We start from the raw sequence: 24,082 nt of genomic DNA on the forward strand, positions 1-24,082 counted from the left end.
AAGATTTTAAGACTGAGATTGCATGTAGTACCAATATTGGCTCGCAGTTTGTCAAGAGGGAAGAGATGATCAGGAATATCAACATATAAAGCAGTGGGTTGCAGACATTACACCAGCACGAATGGTATAACTTGCATAACTGCTTAGGTTTTAAAACTGGAGAATCAGCAGTCTTCCCAGGCGACAAACATCCCAGTATTTCCTGCATTTGTACCTACTGTAATGTTTCTGCTGTGCATTGTAACTGTGGCTAAGCATAATCATACAAACTGTACATACGGATGCAGCAGGCTCTGACTGCTTACAGTGTAAAATTGCATCTCTCCGCGTAGAAAGTCGATTGACTCTTATGATAAATAAATTGGCCGTAAGTGCTCCACATGCGGCAAGGAGGGGTAATTAAGCCAAATTGATGGGGCTTGTGTTTTGGTTTAGTGTCAGAGTTAAATGAAGGGCAGCAATTCTCTGAACTCAGTTCCTCTGCTCTGGAATCGCTCACAGATCTTCTGCAAATTACCTCCTCTCTACCACGCCAGTGGGACTGAGCCTGCAAATCCTGCTTTGAACTGAGCTGATGGTTCTTTATCGATTTCGCAGCATGTGTGTTTTGCTTATGAAAGAAGACATTATGCAGTGAGTGTGGTTGTGTATGTGCGTGTCCTATTTGCTTGCCATCCTCTGAGACTGGCAAGCAAATGCGAACAGAAATGACGTCTTTCCCTTTTCTAGGAGATGAGGAACATTCGCCAAACCCAGTTCGGCTTTGTTTTGGGATAAATAGACATCTGTGTTTAACATCTGTTCAGAAGCTTTCTCACTTTCACTTGAATCAAACTCAAACACCCCTTGTTTCTGTCTTTGGTCTCCGTTTTCACCATCCCATTCTTTCTCTTTCACCTTTCCATCTTCCGATCCTCTTCCTCTGCTTCTGTCCTGCTTTTCCCAGAATGACAGCGTTGTGGAGAGTAATGAGGAGGATCCCCCAGAGAGCCTGAACATGCTGCTGACCGACATCTCTCTGGTGAGCTTGGCAGACAGGCAGGCATAGCCCCTGCTTTAGCCTAATAAAGATGGATACTGCACAAGGGAGCAGTGAGTAGGTGTGGGAGAAAAACAGGTAGAAAAAGATGTGTGTTTGTGTGTGGAGGCTGGATAGAGATGCTTTAGACATGGTGACCTGCAGGGTTTGAATTTTATACTGATGATAAGTGTTTGCACTTCACGAAAACAAAAAGAAACAGAGGTAGAGCTTTGTAAAAGTAAGAGCCTGTGCACACTCTGTCCTTTTTTGTTGTAGTGTAGAAAGAAGAGATTAGACTCAGCACTTTGTGCCATTTGTCCAATTCGCTCCCTACCTGAGCTAGCCATGTTGTTGCGCTATTGTGTTAAAAAAGATACCATGGCAACCCCAGTTTCCAAAGTTATAGACATATCAGGGGGCTCGTTTGTTTATTGTCTGCAGAAGGATAAAAGAGTGAGGTTAAGGAGAAAACTTTCAGCCTGCTATCACCCAAGGCTACCTGCTGCTCAAATCATACCTTTTGTTTTTTTAAACCATTTTTTACACTCATTTTATGTCTCGCTCCACATGCTGGCACAGCACTCGTGTCACACAGTGTTGTTCATTCCACTGTTGAGTTTTTGTTTGAGCACTCTTGCCTGTAAACCCAGGATCCCAGCAGCATCAAACCACCAAGTTAAATGACTTCAATTCAACAAGAATTGGTGGTGAAGCTGGTGGGAGTTGTTGATTGTGTGTCTAATATGTGAATGCAAGGGAGTGAGTGAAAAAAATGGTGTGAATGACAAGAAAACAATATGAACTCATCTTAAAGGGGACCTATTATGTTCTGTTCAGTGATGGACTCCACTAGAAGCAGTTAAACAAAAATCTACTGTCTGAAGTACAGTGTGTAGATCCTGCCCCTTTAAGTTTACTCTTGGTTTAAATGCACCTTTCTCTGATTGGTTGCCCCTCACCTGGTTTCTGCAAACAGGACACAGTACTTGTGAGCACCTGTTCCTGTCCCTGGCGAGAGAACTCTCAGCATTGCCCAAGAATCAAAGGAGAGCATTCAAAAACAATCTTTAAAACTACAAAAAAATATATTTTTCTTTTTTTTTCACACTAAAATTTGTACTTTGATGTATGCACTGAGTGTTACTAATATATCAGAATGAAGGATACATGAGTAAAATTATAGGTGCTTAGAAATCAATGTGTGGTTGTCGTTAACTGCTTTCAAATCATAAAAGCAGGTTGCAAAAGTGATGAGAATTATAACAGTTTAGCAAAATTGAAAATGCTCATTAGTTTCACTGAAACTGTGTACATTAAAGCCATTAAAAAACTATGTTGGGGGGGAAAAGTAATTGGAAACTGAGCTTTTAGGACTAAAGCATGCAGCCTTGTGCCACTGGGTTTATTTCTACATATGCTAACCTCATCGTCTGGCCGTGTTTTTAAGGTGAAAAAAAAATATAAGGAAGGATAATAATTTTGGATACATCTTGTTTAACTGCTATTATAACTTTGTTCTCACAGTTTGTGAGTTTCCCAAGCAACTTATCAGAATAAATATGGATTGAAAATTTAATCTAATTTACCAAAAGCTTTACCAGTTTCCTCCAGGGGGGAGAGGGAAAATTACATTTTAACAACACTGAAAAAAGCCCAAAATATGATAATCCAATAAATATTTCGGCAGTCTGCAAGACACTGTGCAGGAGTTATGCATAGTTGGTTCAACAAAGGTTTTTGGTTTGTTTTTCTTAAAGGGACCTTCCAATCATTCGGGTGTGTAGTGAATTTTTTTCAATAAGCAGAAAAAGAAAGTCCATTTCAGCAGTCTCAAACTCCTGACAAAGAAAAACAAAATTACATATAATATCACCATAAATCTAAATATAGGTACACTGACCGACCCTGCATATTATAGACTTACACATAAACAGATCATATAAAAATTCTTCTGTCAAATTGTCTAAAAAACTAATTTCAAAATATTGGCGCACGACCCATTTGACAGTGTCGCTGCATCCTCTGGTGTTTAATGACTACAGACAAAAGTTGAACCTTTCCAGACGCAGAACTGATCTGATTTGCGAGTTTCAGCTCCATCAATCACATGGTTACATTTTTAATCACAGCACATTATGCTACAATATTTTGTTACACCCCTAATCAATGATGATGAATATATCCTCTCACTTCAGGATGATGTTCAGTCCGCCACAGCCGAGTCCCCTCCCTCCTTCAAGCCTCCGCCCCCACCAGGGGTGCAGAGGGGCCCAAGTAGAAGAGATCCGCTCAACAAGTGCCCCTCTTCCGAATCCTCACACTCAGGCTTGTACTTTACAGCCACAGCCTCTAAGAACCACGGCAACGAGCCAGGACACGCTCCTGCCTCACCCTCTTTACACCACAAACGAGAACGCCAGAGGGACCCGTCTCAAGAATACGCAGCTATCAGAAAGAGAGAGCCCTCTGCATTGGCCAAGAAACAGAAAACAACATCCGCTCAGTTGTCCACAGTCACTCAGCACAACATTGGCCCTTTCCCCAGGGTGCAGTCGCCCAGCAGAGGCACTAAACCCGCTGCCCCGTCCCCTTCACCTCCGCCTCCTCCTCCACTCCCTGCCCCTCCTCCGCCCCCTTCTCTGTCCCTTAAGCCAGCGTCCAAGACCAAATCCTCCCCCACCTCCTCTCCTGGGTCTAAACAGCAGTTTGTTACAGTGGAGGTTCACAGGCCCAACGCAGAACCTGATGTCAATGAGGTGCGGCCACTTCCCCAAGCTCGAGGTATGAAATACAGAGCTACAGATCTGATATGTTGAAAATCGTGCGCTGTATAGAAAAGATGGGTAACAGCCCAAGTGACCTTTACGTTTGGTCCTATTTTAAAGTCAAGTGTTTCACTGTCTCCATTATGGTGTTTTTGAGAGATAGATCCGAATGAGAAACCAATGCACGCTTCTTTTTTTTTACCTTAATCTTAGCCTTTTTGATATCATTAAAAACAAAAAGAAAATAAAACAAAGGTACATGTGAAGAGTATGAAGAGTAAAAAAACAAATTCTAAACTGACCTTATGTTAGATGCAAATCTAAAAATGATCCTCAAAGCTTTTCAAAAGTTTTTACTTTGCCTTTTAATATGAGGAAGATTTTCTTTCTAGCTGAGGGGTTTGATATCATTTGTTTTACCCAGTCATATTTAGCTTTGTGGTTGAAGACCGTAATTTACTAAAATAAACATTTCGTCTTTAGTCTGAATTTAAACTGGCATTTGAGACTATACCTTCATTGAAAAAGTGTTTACTCAGGTCACAGGGAAACGCATCCAAAGCAGTTACCCCCTGCTGACCATTAGGGAGAATGCAGGTTTAAAGCCTCTCAGTTTTCAGACCTGAAAGGTAGAGCCGTCTTTTATATACAGTCTATGAGCCAAACAATGAAATAAATCGAGGATGAAGTTTGTTTGTTTTTAAAAGAATTTGATACATATGGTTACAGATTTGTTTTAAAATTAATCTGTTAACAATTCAATTTAAGTGACTGGGTATTTATCTATAAAATATTCCAAAATAAAATGAAAAATTATTTGCACGAATTAATCGGTTCCAATACTTGGAGCTGATAATTTAAGCACTACAGACAAACTCAAATTAAAAGATTGTGCTTTGCATTTAGGGACAATAGTTAATAGTTAATGTCTTGGGATTTTCTAACCCTGTGTGATCTAATCTAACATCTATGAATTAAACGACTGATGCATCATTCACATGGGCAGTTTGCTGCAATTGTAATCCTTTCAGTCAGTGGGATCCTGGTCAGCAGGTTATGAAACTGTGCTTTGGATACAGAATTGACAGAATTAAACGTGCTGAAGTTTGAACACATTTACTGATACTGTTCAAATTCTCAGATTTGCTAATTATTATTAAATATGCAGTGTCAGATATAAAGGAGGGTGAAAAATGTTCGGTGTATAATCTTTCTAAATATGTGTTTGCTTGGGCTTAATGAGCTTAATTGAGCAAATACCCAGAAGATTGGAAATTACTCATACTGTATGCAAACATCACTAATCTAAACAAGCTTTTAATTTGGCATCAAATAAGATGATTTTCCAAAAGACATCAAAAAATAGTTTTTTTGCTTAATAACATCTTTACCTAAAAAACTTCCCTTTATTTGATACCATGTTCTACTTCAGTGAGCTATATACACACTTTGAATTTTAATGGTTTAGAGGTCAAAAAAATGCATGCTATGTTTAGATTCCCTGACTTAATGTGTGCCTGCTTCCCCTCAGGTGGCACCCTGTCTCAGCTGTCAGACAGTGGCCAAACCCTCAGTGAGGACAGCGGGGTGGACATAGCTGAGTCAGGACACGTCAGGAAAGAAAGTAGCTCCCATTCCTCACGCACACACCTCCCCCGAGACACCCAGGAGGGAGGCGGGGGGGACAACCCCTCCAAACCGGTGAGGGGGGTTCTTCAGTGCAGCTCAAAGCTAAACATGCATGGAAGATTGAATTAACGCTCAAACTTCAGGAAATTAGACATCTATAATTTAGCCATGAGTACTCTTGTATTTCTCTCTTTGTGAGGACCAGATTATGGTTTAAGAATGACATTCGCGAGTCGTTTTCACACTTGCACCTCAGACATTATCAAAGGCACATTCTCACTAGTGGAATTACTCTGTGCCGTTTGGTCAAGGTAAATCATGCAAGAGCAACTACTCATTATGCCGAGGAGCTAGAGGCAAATCCACCAGACTAGTACCTCCACTATTCATACATTGTCCTGATTAAACAACAGCTAATGTGTGATACAACTCCATGGGACAATTTCATTCTTCAAGCACCTCTATCCTACAAAATAGGAAAAAGGCTTTATTATTAAATGGCCACATTTAGAAATTAAAGGGCATTTTTGGACTTTTAAGGTCACATTTCAATATTAAATAACATTTCTCCAAGGTGGGGATGTTCTTGAACAACAGCTGTTTTGGAAATCTGAAAAATACCTTTTTTTAAACTGTGGGTCTTTTTTAGAAGCAGTTTTGAAAGCTATATCTTTGGTATTTTAAACTCAAGGGCATTTTTGGTAACCTTGTGGGAAAGTAGAGACATTTTTTTGAAAATAAATATGAAAAGTGGACAGATTTTCTTGGATCCTCACTTCATCAAAGGGCTCAGGTTCAGGGGAAATGGGTCAGAACTGTATTCGGCTTGTAGTTAAGGATTTATGTGTTAAGAAATGAATGTCCGTCCAAGGACAGAGTGGGTCCTCACAAGCAGAGAAGTACAAGTGTGTGTGTGTGTGTGTGTGTGTGTGTGTGTGTGTGTGTGTGTGTGTGTGTGTGTGTGTGTGTGTGTGTGTGTGTGTATGCACTTAATTGCTAATCCTCCTCGAGAGTCTGTTCTTAATCCTAACCTTGATCTTTTCTCTCCTCCCTCTGTTTGCTCATGCAGATTGTTTCCTTTGTCTCACTCATTTGTTTATTTCTTACCCATGTCATTCATCGAGTCACATGCTCCATCATTTGTTTAATCACTGACTGCGCTGTAGCCTAATGAAATTCACAAATCCCTCTCTGGTTCTTAATGATTGATGGAAGGAATAACAAGCAAGGATGGGAGTAGTCTGATTGTTTATGGAGAGAGAGCTGATAAATTCAGCATCCAAAGAGATTGTGTAACGTAAAAAAAGCTGCCTTTTTACTACCAAGAAGCAAAAATGTTTTCTTCTGCTTGTTCCTGAGTGTCAGGCAAGTGGTTGCAGAAAAGAGTGGAGTTATGTGCTCATAAAATCTTGCCCTTAATAAACTTAAGGAAGGCATTTTTAAGTCTTCTCATCTTTATGTCAAACAAAAGACAGCAGAAAGCAGAACTGTGGGGCAGTTACCTGAGTAAGTATATAAGTATGGCTTGAATTCATTCAAGAAAATAGAGTAAACCACTGATCACGTAACTGGATATTTCTCTCTTGCCAGTTTTAAAATGCTGAAACATGTTTTTGTGGGTCTTCCGTTCATGTTCTAAGATAGATGAGTATCTGATGTTGTCCTGGGTAATAGCATTCACAACTTCCTTTCATTGGCACCAAGCAATAATATTCTCTGGGCTATTGAAGTATGTCAGTGGTGTAGGGAATTGTTTTGCTTAAGGTTTTCACTAAGAAGCTCTAGATTGTCATTGTCTCCAAGTTCCAGCATGCTACTGCATAAAAGAGAGAGTTGATTAATGGATGTCCCACATCCATCTCTTCCAAACCACATCCCTACTACACACTCCTTTATGTCAGAAAGGTCACTCATAGACTGGTTTTCTTAATCCAAGAGTAAAACAAACAGGTTTTGATAAAGGTTTTGGGAAAAGACGTGTTGGATCCAAAATATGAGACGGACAAAAGGAACAAAGTGAGAGATAGAATGTCAAGCATTTAAAGGGCTAGATATTTTACTCTGGAGGTGATGTAGCCCTCACTTACGCAAGGCTAAAATGAGTATGGATGATTATATAAGCATATCTCTTAGTCCTCAGTCACACAGGCCTGTAAGCAACCCTTTGGCCACCTGTTTTAGCTGGTCTTCGGTCAAATCTGTACTACCTGACTGGTTGGCAAGTGGTTGCTGGAGATTGCTAACTGGTGCTGTGTGAAATCCAAAAGGAAACATCCTTGTGATTGTGTTGGTTGCCTGCAAACATTCGTTTGCATGAAAGAAGCCAACATGCCTGCAAACACTCATATAATCCAAATCAGAAATGGAGCACATTGACCTCCAAAGTAAAATGTATGCCTTACTGCTGAAACCAACACATTTCAAAAGGCACAACTTTTACTTTGAAGCTTACTGATGTTCATTTCCAGTTTGTACTGCACTCTTCACAGTTTCACTTTTTCTTAGCAAGCAGTTGGTGAGTGTTTGCAGACAATGCAGGACCTTCAGTGCAAATTACAGGCAACAATAAGGATCTGCTAGCAACCAAAGGAATTGTAAGGAGGTTTTGAATCCACCATCACAAACCAGTTTGCAACCAATTTCACCTTGCAACAGCAATATCCATCTACCAGTCACTAACCAGTCAGGGATCACTCATTTTTCCCTAGCGACTGATGGTTTCCAAGGAGTTACTGACTGGTCTCAAGGTTTTTGTGACTTGGGCTTTTGTAGCCAATTTCACATCAACTGCCAGCAGCTAATTGGGGAACACTCACTTTTCCTTTTATGACCAATTGCCAGTTGATTGCCAGGAATATGTATGGCACTATACAAGCCTCCTAAAAACAAGCTCAGGAGAAAAATAGTAGCTCCATGTAGCAGTGGAGTGTGGTTTAGAGACTGCAGGTGGAGTATTGCCCAGTAAGTTGATGCAGTTACAAATGGTAACTGATTAGTATCTTACTTATTCTGCAGTTGGATGCTGGAACTTGGCGTTTGAGACAAAGGAATCACAGCGGACAGAAGTCTGTGTTCCTGTGTTATTGTAGTGAAGTTGAGTGGACTTTACCCACCGGGTAAGTGTCATTGCACAGAGTGTGTTTGGCAGATCTGAATAGACGTTTGGTGATGGCACGAACTAGTCTCTGCCTCTTCTGTGTGCTGAGGGGAACTCGTGAGTCGGTGAGGCTATAGTAGCTGAGAGGTTACACTCCTGTATGCAGGTATTTACTGCCACTCCAACAATATAAGTATGCACACACAAATTTAACAAATGTTTGTGAAGCTTAACAGGCAAGGGAACAAAGCAGCCACAACACCCATAAGAATTTCTGCTTATTGAGAGCTTTGGCTATACATGCTGTCGCAGGGAACACACTCAAAGTTGAATTCTGAATTCTGATTGTCAAATTCAACTCAAACCTTTTGACAGTTTGGGAGCGGAAACCAAGGGAGTAATTGAGCCTCTTATGAGCCATCACAAGGCACTGACACGCACATCTCAGTGACTGACGGCTTCGGTTAACTGTGTTAAACTAAGTTACACTGTGGCAGCAGTGTGGGTGTCATTTTAAGTTGTAAATTATAAACAGTTCCTTTTGAATGTACTGACAACTATCACGGGACAACTTTGGTTCAGAAGAAATCTAAGAAATGGGCGGTTGTTCTGACAAGTTCTGAAGTCCCTACTCAGCCATTTTGCATGAGTCTATTTATAGTATAATAATCTAATAATCTAATGTTCTACTGTCTAATAGCCATGATTATAAATATATTAGCAACTGTAGCTGTTAAACCACAGCCAGTACAACCCATCAGGGCCTTGTAAGGCTATACTGGTGTTTTTATAAGTTATGTTTGACTTTATGACTTTCTGTGTCGTTTCTGGGATGCTTAGGACTCAAATTGCACTGCTGGAAATAGTGTATTTTGATGCATATGCTATTTTTTTTGCAAATTTGCATTATAATACTTCGTTTTTCCTGCAGTATGTAAAAATTGGTGAATTTCAAAAATAAAACTATGAAGACACTCAAAATAAATTTCCTGTGGTGGGAAACTATTTTGTGCAACTTTTTTGTATTTACAGTTTTGAGGGATAAGCCTCTTAAATTTCTCTAACTAGAAATATATGTTAAAAAAACAAAAACAATTTTCATTTTTTTTTGTAGTTTATTGCACTTTTTTTGCAATTTATGTAATTACTATGCACTTAATGCATACATATATTACAATCTGGGCTATAATGGTTGTATTGGTGTACAGCAACTTGAAATGCTCCCAAAAATGGCTCTACAGCATGTAAAAATATAATATAAGCTCTGGCGGACTTGGTTCTATGGTAGGTCTTAAAGGGTTAATAACGTAACCCTTTCCTTACTACTAAAAAAAACGAGCTGCTGTAGTTTTTATTTCAGTTCTTGGCAGAAAGTGTAGCTTGTTAAACCTTTGTTTTATTTCTGATTCAACCTCTCTGTCTCCTTTTTTTTTTTTCTTAAAGCACTTTTATTGTTGATTCCTTGGATCCTCTGGGAGTTTATCAGGGATCCAGGCCCAAGTCCTCTTATAACAGAAATAATGGCTTGGTTAACAGGTTTTCAGGATGTCTGAAGTATTCAGTAATCCAGTGATTGTTGTAGTACACTCAAGCCCAAAGCACATTGGAACTTTTAATAGTTAATGTTTTTTAAATTATACATGTTATACAAGTTAACCACTACACTGAATCCCTTTAACTCACACTGATCTTGGAACCTGGACATAAAAACCCAAAAACATGTTTCAGATTCATTTATAAAGGAAATAAACACCTATAAATGGAAGGAAACTGTACAAGACCCAGCATAAACATGACTACATCATGGAAATGGAAATTAAATGTGTTTTATTTTGTCCTCTGACTTGTGAAGGTGTTAAATTGATTGCTCATTCAGAATAAACAAGGGAAACCATTAGGAAGCTCATTGTTGCTCCATTAAAATAGCCAAACATACAGTATAGTACAGTGTAATCCATGCAAATTGCAACAAATCGAAGGCAGATTATCTTATAAAGTTATGAATGTATTTATAAATATGCCTTTCATTTCGTGTTCCTCACTCTGCCTTATTTCAGCCAGGGCTTTTGGAGCCTACCGCTACACTAGTGAGGGTGGCAAAGACTGCCAGCACCCTGGGTATTGCCATTGAAGGTGGAGCCAACACTCGCCAGCCGCTGCCACGAATTGTGACAATACAGGTAAGTCAGGAAGAACATAAAATAACATTGAAAGTTGGACCTCTTATGCTCATTTCCAGTGTATCACTAGTAGAGTAGCTTTCCATGTTTAACAATTCAAAATAACGCATATTTATCTTAAACTGGACTTCGCCTACTTATACCGATTGGTTATGATTTTTGTGCCTGTAAAACAAAATTCATAGTTTGAGGAGCCAGCAAAGGTTGCTTGGTTATCTGACTAGGATGCCTCCTGGGTGCCTTCAGGGCAAAGTGTTCTGACCATATCCAATCGAGAGGAGGCCACGTGGTAAATCAAGGACACACTGGAAAGATTATGTCTCTCAGCTAGCCTAGGAACGGCTAAGGGGTTGATAGATGGATATTTGATGTACACAATGCTGTCACTCCAATACGTTTTCCACCTGAATGGCGGAACCATATATATGTGGGACTTCTGGACTCACAACCAGAGCTTCAGTGAGATGACCATATTACGCTACCCCCTCATATACTGAACCAAGAGTAGAATAATCTTTAATATGCGTTTAAAATGAACAGTCACCATAATAACACTGCTAAATTCAGTTCTCTGCTTACTCTGCTAACATGCAGTATTTTCATGAGTACTGTCCTCGCGTGGTTGAGCTGTGTTTTCTTTATCCTTGAAACACTTTGGATTTTCTGTAATAGTGCCACGTGCACACCTTCCAGCTGGGATCTTGTGTTCTTTAAGGCTTCATAAGGATTCACACAGCAGCTGAACTCACACTGAGATTTCTGCTAATTTTGTCGTCATTGGGGCTCTACAGAGATGATTACAACATTAATGGCCTACATGTATAAGCCCTAGCTGCCTGGAGATTTTGGTAATTACTTTGTCGGGATGAGGCACTTGGTATTGTGTGTGTGTGTGTGTGTGTGTGTGTGTGTGTGTGTGTGTGTGTGTGTGTGTGTGTGTGTGTGTGTGTGTGTGTGTGTGTGTGTGTGTGTGTGTGTGTGTTTTAAAGGGTAAAGGCAAAGGGCAGAAACAGCAAATTACACAGCACCTTTTTATCTAAAAGGTAGAAGTCATAGGCTCATTTCAAATACTTAATGTTCAGTTTAATGCTGTGGCTAAATAGAGTTGCAGTTATATTTCCCACAAAGCCTTTTTCATTTATAGCATATCTGTCATATTTAAAAATACTCAAAATTCTGAGCTCCCAGCTATGCGGAGTGACAGAAAAATTCTGAAAGCTTTGCTTGAAATGGCAGGTTAGTCACCTCTAAAGAAAGGTATTACTTGTGGCTGTGAATGCATATATCTGTCTGCCATGATAATTTGCAAGCCAACAAATCTTGCTCTAGTTCAGGACTATATGCCACACTAATCATTTTCTAAACACAGACAATGAGACAGTTACAATTTTAATATCAGTGCTAGGAGCAGCTACAGACTCCAGTCTACTCTCCAGTCAAAGCTGTCTCTCAGCCTCCCACTCCACAGAGGTGGTGATTGAAATAAAAAAAAAAAGGTGGCTGATTGCAAAGGAAGGGATAAAAGGATTGGAAATCAGCACATTCAAAATCAAAAGCAGGCTGGAAGAAAGGACAGCAAGTGTGAGTAAAGGACACAAAAAAGTGAGAGCAGTGTTAATAAGGAGAAGAAGGATGAGGAGGATTTGTACAGATGATAAACTGGAGGTTTGGTGGGTAGATCCTGTATTTGGGTATTTGTGTGGGTGTTTCAAAAGTGATTGTTAGGAGGGTTGCAAAGGGATTTGAAGCACTAGTAGCTGTGCTAGTGCTACAAATCTCCCAGACAAGTATTCTCTACCCTTCAAATGTCTTGCTCTCGCTTTTCTTATGTCTTATGTTCCTTTTTTGTGTTTTCCTCAAAGAAGAACAAAGTTTTGTTTCACATTCATCTCTTTGGTTATTGTACAATCCTCAATAGAAGTTTCATGTGCATTCATTCAGTGAGAGAAAAAAAGACACCAGGTCCTTAATAAACAGGAAAATCTCAGATAGCACTTGTTTTGCTTGAATGGATTTTTCTGCATCATGCATCATCGGGCGTTGTGTTGGTCCATCGTAGGCTCCTGAAGCTCAGCTTATCAGGAGAGCTCTCGTATTAAAGAGATAAACAGTACAAGTCTTATTTTTTATGCATTTTTGCTTAGCTCAAATATTAAACTAAGCTTTCGAAAGAAATGAGCAAGTGGTGTCTTATCACTTTTCAAGACGGCCAGCACTGCAGCTGTTTTGTACTTCCATTCAGCCGCCACTCTGATATGCAAGCCAGCAGGCCTTCAGCCCCGGATGGTCTGTGATATCGAAGGTTTCATAAGCACAGAGAGCAAGGAAGTTCAACTTAAAAGATGCAACCACTCAAAAGGTTTGACCCCAAACTATTTCTTTTTAACCTCAGACACTTCTCCAAGAGAGTAATAAACATGAAAAAGTGCCTCATTGCAGTGGCTAATAGCAAAGGAAGTAGGTGCTTTTTCTTGCATGGGGAGCCCCAGTGGAGCCATTGGACACAAGGTTAGAGCTCATTTCATGAGAGAAGTTTAACTCAGCTAAAGATAAGTTAAATTATTCATGCAAATCAATTTTTAAAATCAAGTCGAAGTTATTTCTGAAACTAATTAGCACATTTTCAGCACAGTGGTTCACTTGGGTTATTACCTTTAAGACAAAACCACAAGCTTTATGATACCCTTGCTACATCCCTGAACAATAATGCTATATAGCTTCACAGTTATTTACAGACATTAATAATAAGGCAGCCTTAAGGTCACTTGTAACAAAGCGAAAGGAGACTTCCACATGCTCAGGTTTCAAGGTGGAAAAGAAGGCTGTGAAAAGTTTGCTCTGTCACCCGGGGAATGCTAACTCGATGTTATTAGGCCCTTGAGCAAGGCACACAACCTCAGTACTTCTCACAGTCAGGACCAAGCATCAGAATGATAAACTTGCTCTGGAAATAAAATAAAAAAAATGTTTTTAGCTTTCCACTTGGCATCCACCTCACCCAGGGGAAAAATGCAGGCATCACATCAGAGCAGGTACCCTGTACAATGGACACTCTCTGCAGTATTGAAAGTAAACACTGTGGAGTCATAATACGGCAAACCTCTGGCTTATGTGTTTCGTATCTCTCTGGGCACCGGGGCTGTCATCTTAGGTCACTTCAATCACAAATACAGAGGATGAAGTGACGACAAAAACACTGCTGCTGGCTGGCCTTTCCACTTGTTATCAGTCCCCATCACCGCTCATTGAAGCGACAGCTCTTTATCACAGCCATCTTCACATTATGATGACCAAGTGCTCCCCTAACACTGAGTAATTGTTGTAGCTTAAATAACCAACATGATGATGCAGCCCTTGTCTGGAAAGAAATATTGATGTTTTTAGCTCTCATAGTCACATATAATGAGGTCACCTAGCAGGGTCACAGGAAGAAAGACATAAAACTGGTGTTTTTTTTGTTGTTTTTCTTTAAGATGAAAACTATTTTCAAAATGCATCCTGTTATGTTTGGCTTTAAAGAATTATTTTTGGATTTTGATGCTCTGCAATCATTTTGTTATAGTGAGGTAATAAGCTGGTGACAAAAAGGTAATCATGTACAGCAGAACAGTCTTTACCTAAACTCAGATAAAGTGAATAACAGCACTCCCTGACTGCACCAGCCTCTCCAACAATTCATAATGTAGAAGCTCCTCAGAAAGTCCAAGGCATTTATCTGACATCTGAACTCCTATTTTAATCAAACACCTGCAAAATGAACAAGTTTCATCAGTGGTCCCAAACAATCCATTGACAAGATCCCAGTGATAGATACCACATATCCTGAGTCCATTTGTCAGCAAGCTGAGGTGTGTTAGCTGGCGCAAGATGAAGCTACACAATATTAGACAGGTCGTTCTAATATTCTGGCTATCAAATATGTAAAAGAGTAGAAATGTGTCAAAAACAGAAAATAATAGCCAGGAATGCGATGAAGCAAAGCTATTTAGTATAGTGGTGAAATAATTTCATAATAATGTGGATACATACTAACAATTATATTAATCTGTGAAGTTGGATTTGGTTATAAATAAAAAAAAATGAAGGTATAAATTTATAAACTGAATATTATAATTATGCCCTTTATCCTCTCATATTCCCAACTTACCTATTGTTAAAACCAAGCTACTATTACTTTATTACTAGACTGAGATTCTTCAGTGCACCTAATAGCTGACTGCATGACACTGGAAGCTGATATTTTTTTGACAAAACATGCACTAAACAGTAACAGGGACAGTTTGTAGAGACAATAGATCATAAAACAAAGACCATGAAATCATGTCATGTCTTGTGCATGCAGAGTGTTTTATACATTTGTATTAATATTTTTATAATATTTTCAACTTTTTTTGATAGAAAAACATCTTAATGCCTGTATTTTATATGATTGGGTGTGTTTATGCTGATTAAATACTTTTTCTCATATTTATGCTGCCTTATTTACATTTTATTTGGTACCGAAACAATTTAAATGACTTTGGTGTAAGTGAACGGCAGTAATTATCATCAACTCTAGGAAGCTTTTTAAACCTGGTAAAGTAAGTGGTAAAGTAACCCTGTTTGGCAGGTTAGAAACAAATATATTCTGGCTGGCTGAAGAGTAAAGCCAGTTTAAATCACTTTCATAAACTCTGACCATATAAAAAGCAAATAAATGTTGCTTTTTGGAATAGACTTGAATCTGAAGCTTTTGTGTGGCTTAATTATCTAAAATAATGCCTTTTCTATTCATATTTATTAAATATTTTACATATATAACCTCATGTATAATTTGACTTGACTTATTATTAGTCATTATGGAGATTTAAAGCCCAATTTCAAGATTATGTCTCTGTCATTCTTTTTTTTTAGAAGTTAAAATTCATATAAATAACACTTTCAGACTGCAAGGCTTGTCCAAGGCTGCCTATTCTGCATTTGCTGGCAAATATCATTCACAGAAATATTATCCAGGAGGAAAAAGAAGAGTATTCACAGTGCAGCTTCAGGTCCAGAAAATTCAGAGACAAAAATTTAACAAATTTATTCCTGAATTTTATTTTACCATTATTACCTTAGAGGAATTTCTGTTCTCCTTGACTCTTTTAAGAACAAATATATTAGTACAAGTGTTTCCCACAAGAGGCCGATTTATTTTGGATGTAATCATGGCGGGTTTTAAATAAGATCTCCCTAAAATTCCCCTCTCTTTCTCTGTCTCTCTCAGAGGGGTGGTTCAGCTCATAACTGCGGCCAGCTGAAGGTGGGACAGATTATACTGGAGGTAAACGGGGTTTCCCTGAGGGGCCGCGAGCACAGGGACGCAGCGCGCCTCATCGCCGAGGCCTTCAAGACCAAAGACAGAGACTACGTAGACTTCTTGGTGACTGAGTTCAATGTGGCACTATAGCTGAGTGGAAGAGGAGGGAGTACGATGACGAAGGTAGCACCAAGAGAAGAGGACTTCAAAGGGGTGATGATGCAGAAATATTCAAGTATTCTATTGATTTATATGGCACAACTCTTGGATAAACCTAAACAAACCACCAACTGATCTGAGCCCTTCTCCTTTCTCGGAAAACCCACTCTTGAATTTACAAGGCATTACTTTCACCGTGGACTTTGTCCAGGATTCTCCTCAACTTGTTACCTCCCCACTGTGAGACATTATGCGCTGCAGTGGAAAACCTGTACCTTTTGTGTTAAACCGTGTGGATTTCTGGAACTTCTCATAACACTCCCATGTCTCATGCTAACTTTATTTTACTTACTTTCTGCTTTTAACTGAGACAACTGCACATCTAAGATAAACTGATTGCTTGGCTTTACAAGTTTGGATTTGTATATGTAAAAATGGACAAATGTAGATACAGATGCATATATAATGTACACATAAAAGTACTCCTATAGAATTAAAAAAGAACCTGTAACCTCTGTCGCATCATCTATATATCTAAATATATCTGAAATATGGTGATGATTTGAGGACAATACATGAATCCACAAGTTTTACCAGAATAACGGTGACCATCAGCAAAATACCATCCTTTCACAAAGAGGAAATGGGGGGGGGGTGTTCTTGTCATACTGACAAAAATAGAAATAAAATACCGATATTTGTTTACTCCGACATGAACCCTGACTTTGCACTTACACACCTCTCTTTATATCTGTGTTTAAAACTCTGCCTTCACATTAGGACGGCCAAATTGGAAAATATTATCCATCCACAGTACGATATGCAAAAACGGGATTCTGCATCATATTCAAAACCTCTGTGGAGGACTTCTACTGTGTTTTATTATATCCAATATCATAATTTAATTGGTATGTTTTTCTCTCCTGTGACTTGTGACTTGAGTGGAGCTCATAAATGCTACTTGTTAACCGGGTGAACAGTAGTAGCGTTTACTGCTCAGGGGCCAATAAAAATCACAAACAGCTGGTGTGTCAGCCAAAACAACATTACTATCTAGAGCTGTCAGCCAATAATTAGACATTTTTTCATCATTGCACGATGGAAAAATGTTAGTTGTGATGTGTTTAGAGTCTGATATGACTCTAAACACATCACGATTATATTTGGACATAACAGCAGCAGAGTTGGTTGAACTACTGTAGGAGTGAGCCAAGGGTGCCTGCTGCTTAACGTTTGATTACTCCCAACATTTAAAACTGATTTGATCTTAATTATTTTTAAATGCACTTTTTCATAGACCAATGACTGTGACAATTATGTTGTTTATCTTTGACTCCTTCACAATAAAAGTCGCTCTTTGTTTCACCTTTTTAATGGTGTTAGCATCTGAAAGAGAAAATGTTCACTTTGCCTTAGGAGTAATTTACATCAGCGAGATGATCATTACTTAATATGAATATGAATCAAAGCCGCCCTACGGATTAACACAGCCTGTAAAATTGCAAATACATACTTTAGATTTTTAAACAAATGTGTCAGATTCCAGCTTTAAAGACTATAGCGTTGCTACAGTTTATCTACACACTCATAAATCAGACCTTACTTCTGCAAGTAACAAAATAAAAATACCTCATTATTGCAAGTATCTGTACATTACTTCAGTATTTATTTTCACGTTCTACTCTTTACCTGGGTTGTTACGTGAGGTTTAAGACATTTGAGGGGAGTATTTCCTGTCACTGTGCGTCTTCAAACATCAAACTGCCTTGAACCTATTTGGGTTGAACAATAACATATAAATGGCAATCCATGTGGGGTATCCAGAGAGGCAATTCTGGTGCAGAGATCATCAGTATACACACAAACTGCACCACTAATTCACTCAGAGATGGAGAAAGATGGAGAAAAGACAGGATGGGAGAAGAAGAAAGAAATTATTATTATAAGGTGATATTTAAAAGGCTGGAAATTTAAAATGTCCATTTAATGTCCTTATTTATTTTAGAGTTGTTGTTTTATTAACAGATATACATGATTTGTTGCTCAGTTTGTCTCTTTTTTTCATATTAGTGTAGGGTAGTAGTTTACACATTTTCCTAACAGCAAAAGATCCCCATTTGATTCTGGGAGGAAACACCAATCCCTTGGGGGTAGTGTCAGGAAGCATCCTGCATCTGCCAGAAAGAAATCTGCCAAATCAAGCATGTAGAGCTACCCGCTGTGGTGACCCCTTGCCACAAATTGAGGTGTACAAACTTTTTGTTACTCAGAGGTTGCGTGAAAGGCAGTTTAGTGCAGGTTACAGTGGTTAGTTGAAATACTTTGTTCGTCTGTTGCAGAGTAGGCTGTGGTCTTCACGGTCAGTGTGAGGTTGAGATGAGTAGCAGATATCACATTAAATTTAAGTTGAATTACACTTTCGTATTAGCTTTATTCTAATATAAAGGTGTGTATGAGATGGAAATCAGCCGTGATAGCTCATTGAGCTTTGGTTTATAACTTGTTGAAGGCAGTTGGCTAAATCCACGAGCAGCAGCCGCTGATCACAGCCTGTATACTAAATCTACTGGACCACACAATGGAAATGGTTGCTAAGTGACTATTTCCCCATGCTGCACCCACACCTGCTGAATCCCACTTTAACTCTCGACTATACAAATGTTTCTGTTTAGGTGCAGAAACAGTCACCTATCTACATTTGTTAGTTTGTAGTACTGTAGCTACTTTTTTAAAATTCCCATTACTTTTGTCTCCTTTGTCTATATCGCAGAATTAGAATAGAATAGAAGCCAGAATGAAGTTTGCATTTCCTTGTTTTGTTTTAATAACGAGCTTCAGCTTTTCCACTTTTACTTGAGTAAAAAAGTTGAATCAGTACTTCAGCTTTTATCAGAGTACCTTTTAACACAAGGATCTGTACTTGTGACAAATGTGTGCACCTTTGCCATCTCTGCCTGCAAAAGGATTCTGGAGCTCCCCGTTTATGTTCCCAAAACTCTGAATCAAAGATATGTTTTTCAGATTTGGCTAGCTTAGTGTGGAGGTATTCTCAAAGATCATGAAATCCCCTCTCGGATTGCTCAGTTTTTCTTCTGCTTTCCCCCCCACTGAATAACAATTGATGATTTTATTTCATAATTTCAGAGTTATAATTATTTTCACCCAGGGGGGCCTTGCTGAAGCCATGGTCGGTGCAGTAATTATTCCCAAGGAGGGAGTAATGGGACATTTAGAGGACGACACTGCCAAAGATTTCTGTAACGCTCCTTTGCACTTGTGGTTGGATGCACAGTCACATTTTATCCATTTATAGAAAAGCAATTAGGAGATAAGCAATGACATAGAGTGAGAGATGGAGTGAGAGAGAATGACAATGAGGGAGTGACTGAAGTAACAAATGAGATGCACTTGTTGTTGTGGAGATGCTCTGCTTCCTCACAGGAAGAGTGCAAGCGTGGGGAGGATGTACAGCAAACATCCTGCATGTGTCACTCTAGAGACTCACATTAGGCTGCAGGTAGAAACTTGGAGTGATTACAGTAATTAATCCAAGTGCTCTGTGTGTGAACGTGTGATCGTTAAGCGTTTTATGCAATTGATGTGTGTCTGCCTGCAGATACCGCATGAAATTATGGAAACAAGAACATTTTGAAAACAAAGAGACAGCAAATAAAGACACATGTAAGCGCCATCAAGGGAGCTGTTGGACGAGACACAAACAGGGGAGCCGGAGTCTGGTAGTCCGGGCTTTTTAGAAGAATGCCAACAGTGCAGCTCTGTGAGAAATGGCTGTCAAAGATGCCCGATTCATTCTGGACACAAACGGAGAATAGAGAGCATTGTGTTCATGCTTTGATTTTACAACATATCCTTGTGTGTCAACCTTCAATGAATCATCATGAAAAAAATGTTTTAATCTCATATCTATGTTTGTACTTGTAAATATGACACCAATATATATTATGGGGCAAAAAATAAGAGGCTGAAGTCTGATTAAATACTTGGACTGCCTGAAGATCCTTTTTTGTTGTGACAATAAAACTTCAAACATTAGCTGATCTCTATTTTTATGCTTTACCTATCTGTTTTTTTTAAAGGCTTATTAAAAATGCACTTTTCAAGAAGATTGGTCCTAAGAAAAATCCACTAGATATAAAGCTATTTTTCCTCAGAACTCCTCAAGAAGCTACAGTTCTTACATTTGCTCTGAAGAGAATCATTCTGAGTAAAGTTTTAATCCATCTAAACATATCTCTCATTTTAGCTCTGGTGTAGTCTACATCAATTTCTTTATCTCTGTCTGGCTGTGAAGCTGCTATATGTCCCTTTTCTTTTCTTTTTTGGATTGTTTATACCAGCTCATCTTTAGATATCCTGCAGTAAAAAAAGTCTTAATGAGAGCCATTACTGTATTACCAAATACAGAATTATTATTGCATTGTGTTGCCATAATAAAATAGAACTGAGTATGGGGAGTTATTGTTTTCTAAAAACAACAGTGACAAAAATATGACCGTTTTCATATGTCATGTTTTCTTTAATAATAAAAAGCTTTATGCTGATACTAAAACTGTCTGATTAGCTGGTAGTTTATTTTTGTTTTGTTTTTTTTGTTTGTTTTTTTTTTTTAAACGTCCCAAGATCTTGAATCTCTAATGATGAAAAATGTATCCCATGGCTTTACAAAGCTGCTCACAAAGATGAAACAACAAGTTGTTGTTGTTGTTTTTTTTTTAAAGAAACTGGAGGGAAGTAAAAATAACTAGAGCTTTGTGAGAGTTCTGAGATCAGTCGGGGGCAAAATTGTCAAGGTCTGCGGAGGCAGACCGTGCGGAAAGGTGTGTGGTGGACCCAGGTGCGAACACAAACGAGGATGCAGGAGTGGATTCCAACCAAAACGAGCCTTTTATTATGGCTGAAAAACTCATGGAAAAGAACAACAAAGTAACTGAGGGAAAACCTGAACATAGACTGGGAAACTATGACTCTAATGAGATTTAGACTGCAAAATACAAACTATGGCTGGGATACTATGACAAGGGGTAGGGGAGATAACACAGACGACGCGAGACAGACTGTATGAAACACAGAGACTAAATACACATGAGGGATGATCAGGGGAAGTGGCCACACATGGGAACACAGCTGACACACATGAACTTAACGACAGGACAGAAGGAGTGAAACTGAATACACTGACCGTGAATACAGACTTTCAAAGTAAAACAGGAAACATGGAGATTAGACAAGACACATGAACCGGGGAGACGTAGTACAGGGGAGATGACATAACCACACGAAGGGCAAGGGAGACTTAATACACGGGTAGTATGTACAAATGGCTGGACTGCCTTAGTGACCCTAAACAAAGAATAAACATCAAAATAGGCTAAAACACAAAACACTGGGTCGCACGACCCAGGACCATGACAAAAATAAACACAAACAGACTTGGCCAGAGTATAGGCATGGATGTGGTTTCACTGCTTGGGCGTGTGGAATGAATAAACCAAATGCTCAGTGTCAATCATACAAAAAAGAAAAACCTGGCTTCTCAGTAAATGTGGTTTTCAAATTAAATGAGCTAAAACAAGACACACAAAGGTGATATCACTACAGATTTACTTGAAATTATATTTCTGCAACCCTTCATTTTCTAACCATTTGTGTTTAGATGTACCTTGGGATAGCTGTAATAAGATATAGGTTGAGGTGGATGAACACATCCTAGAGGATGTGTATTATATTAAAGTTCATGACAGTAAAGATACAATACAATACAGTACAATTAGAAAAAGACTAAACAAGTATGACTTCTATGGAAGGGTTTCCAAGAGAAAGCATATTCCCTTTATGAAGAGCATTGTAGCAGAGCTTAGATTTGCAAAGTTACATCTAAGAAAATCACAAGAACAATGTCCTTTGAACAGACAAGAATAAAATAGAGATGTTTGGCCATAATTCACATCACAACGATCCCAAGAATGCCAGCAAATCTACACAAGACGTCTAATTACATTGATGGAAAAGATAACACAGATGCAAATACATTACCTTAAAAATATAAAGCTGCGATTGCACTTTTCTTGTATAGATACATATTTTCTATGAGACAGGATTGTCTGCACCCACGTCATCTGAAGCATTGTTGAGATAAAATGATAAAACTTTGGCTTTAAACTGAAGCACGTTTGACAAAAAAAAAAACTTAAGTGCATCTCTAGCAATAATCCAAATATGGCTGGTAGGAAATCTATCAACCATTCATCTGCTCATTTGAAAATATGTCAAACTAGGGAAACTTAGTTTATTTTGTAATCACATAAAATCTTTTACATTCAGACTTTTTAACTATGACTCTTCAACAGTTAAAGCTGTGACAGTTACAAGTGTGTTTTTGGAAATGCTTGATGAAAACTTAGTGACCAGAACATCCAGACTGGCCAACAGCCTGTATCCACAGGCTGTGAGGCTCCTGAACTCTCTGCCCCCCTCTCACGGACAATAACCATATCCAGCTTCTTAATAGCAATGAACTGGTCTGCATTGGTGCATCATATCTTTATTCTCTTCCCCCTCCTGCCCCCCCCCCCCCCCTCTTTCTTAAATAGATAACTATCATATCTGATATCATATCTCACAGTACAATAATATTGAATGGGTTGCATTGTTGTATTTTGTCATGTTTCTCAGGTCTTTGTCTGAATTTCTACGAACATTATTGCTAAGGATTGTCTTATTGCATTGGAGTCACACTGGGTTAAATATGTACACTTGGGTTTTAAGGGGTATTTATTATTTTCTTCTTTTTTTGGGTTGTATGGAAGCCCCAAACGCAATTTCATTGTTCTTGACAATGACAATAAATAAATAAATACTAAATACTACTACAGTGTGTTAAGATGTGGCATCTGAGGGAAATGTGGAAAAGCTCTTTAAGATTGTTCAGGCTTTAGAGTGTGTCCATTAATCCACCAAGTTCGTCTGAGTACATCCTAACTTAATTTGGATAAAAGCTAAGTATAAATATTTGAAAATAGATGTATAAAGAAAGAATGTACTGTAGAAAGTGCAATGAAATACAGGGTATTTGTCCTTTTTGTGTCATCATACACTCCAAAAATAAATAAATAAATAAAATAAAATAAATCTGTGCCCTCTCTTAAGATGTTGGAACCTGTAAACCACAAAAATAAATTAAATATTTTACTGGACGGTTTCACCCAGGCAATTAAAATCTCAAAAGAAGGCGTCTCCTTCATGTATTTGATCTCTAACAGTTTGTATCTAGCTCTGCTGTATTAAGTCTAACCTGCACAGTTGAGGCACTTTACAGGGTCTTTTAGAAGTTTTCCAAATTATCTTGGAAATCTTTCCATTGGCCAATGGAAGGATTGATTTCTGTGTTCTTTTCCAATAATAGATCCAAGTGAATAAATGAGACTGCATTTAAACCTTACCCACCCAGAAAAAAAGCAGTACTTAATGTTTTCTCCAGGCAAAACTGTTTTATTGTTTTATTTGCTGTTTTGCATTTAGTAGAACATCTTTAACCCTAATCAAGGTCCTAATTCTGTAAAATGTTTTTACAGGACCTTTATGTAGTCCTTAAAAACCAAGTATATCCTCACTGCTTCCCTAGAAATAAAGAATATACGCCAGGTGCTGCTGATCAAATTCCTAAACTGATAATCAGCAAGTGTGACTGCCTCTAATAGAAAGAACACTTTGGAAATTTGCCAGTCTGGAGTATTCAGGAGTGTGTTAGCACAGTGCTATAATCATCACAGGGGTGGATGCCTCAGTAAATTCATGTTCAGTGTCAAATATACAAAAAAGAAAACAAAAAAACAAAACAAAAGAGCTGCACCTCAAACTCTGTAGGCCTTTAGAAAAAGACTGACCAAGTGTGACTATGAAAAGAACATGGTAGCATGCTTAGGTTTGCAA

General features: G+C 38.6%; 1 protein-coding gene across 2 annotated transcripts in view; it reads left to right on the plus strand.

The window, feature by feature from the left end:
• Nucleotides 1-18,759, plus strand: part of whrna (whirlin a) — a 245,154-nt gene extending 226,395 nt beyond the window's left edge. For both annotated transcript variants that reach the window (XM_085413498.1, XM_085413499.1), the window contains 5 exons: nucleotides 947-1,021; nucleotides 3,217-3,802; nucleotides 5,318-5,487; nucleotides 10,570-10,692; nucleotides 15,941-18,759. In XM_085413498.1, coding sequence (XP_085269624.1) covers nucleotides 947-1,021; nucleotides 3,217-3,802; nucleotides 5,318-5,487; nucleotides 10,570-10,692; nucleotides 15,941-16,123 — 1,137 coding nt within the window. In that variant the 3' untranslated portion in view covers nucleotides 16,124-18,759. The remainder of the gene's footprint in view (nucleotides 1-946; nucleotides 1,022-3,216; nucleotides 3,803-5,317; nucleotides 5,488-10,569; nucleotides 10,693-15,940) is intronic.
• The last annotated feature ends 5,323 nt before the right edge of the window (nucleotides 18,760-24,082 follow it).

This window comes from Rhamphochromis longiceps, linkage group LG7 (genome assembly GCF_057381845.1).
Source record: "Rhamphochromis longiceps isolate RC_006_pf linkage group LG7, R_longiceps_female_GT1.1, whole genome shotgun sequence".
Classification (NCBI taxonomy): Eukaryota; Metazoa; Chordata; class Actinopteri; order Cichliformes; family Cichlidae; genus Rhamphochromis; species Rhamphochromis longiceps.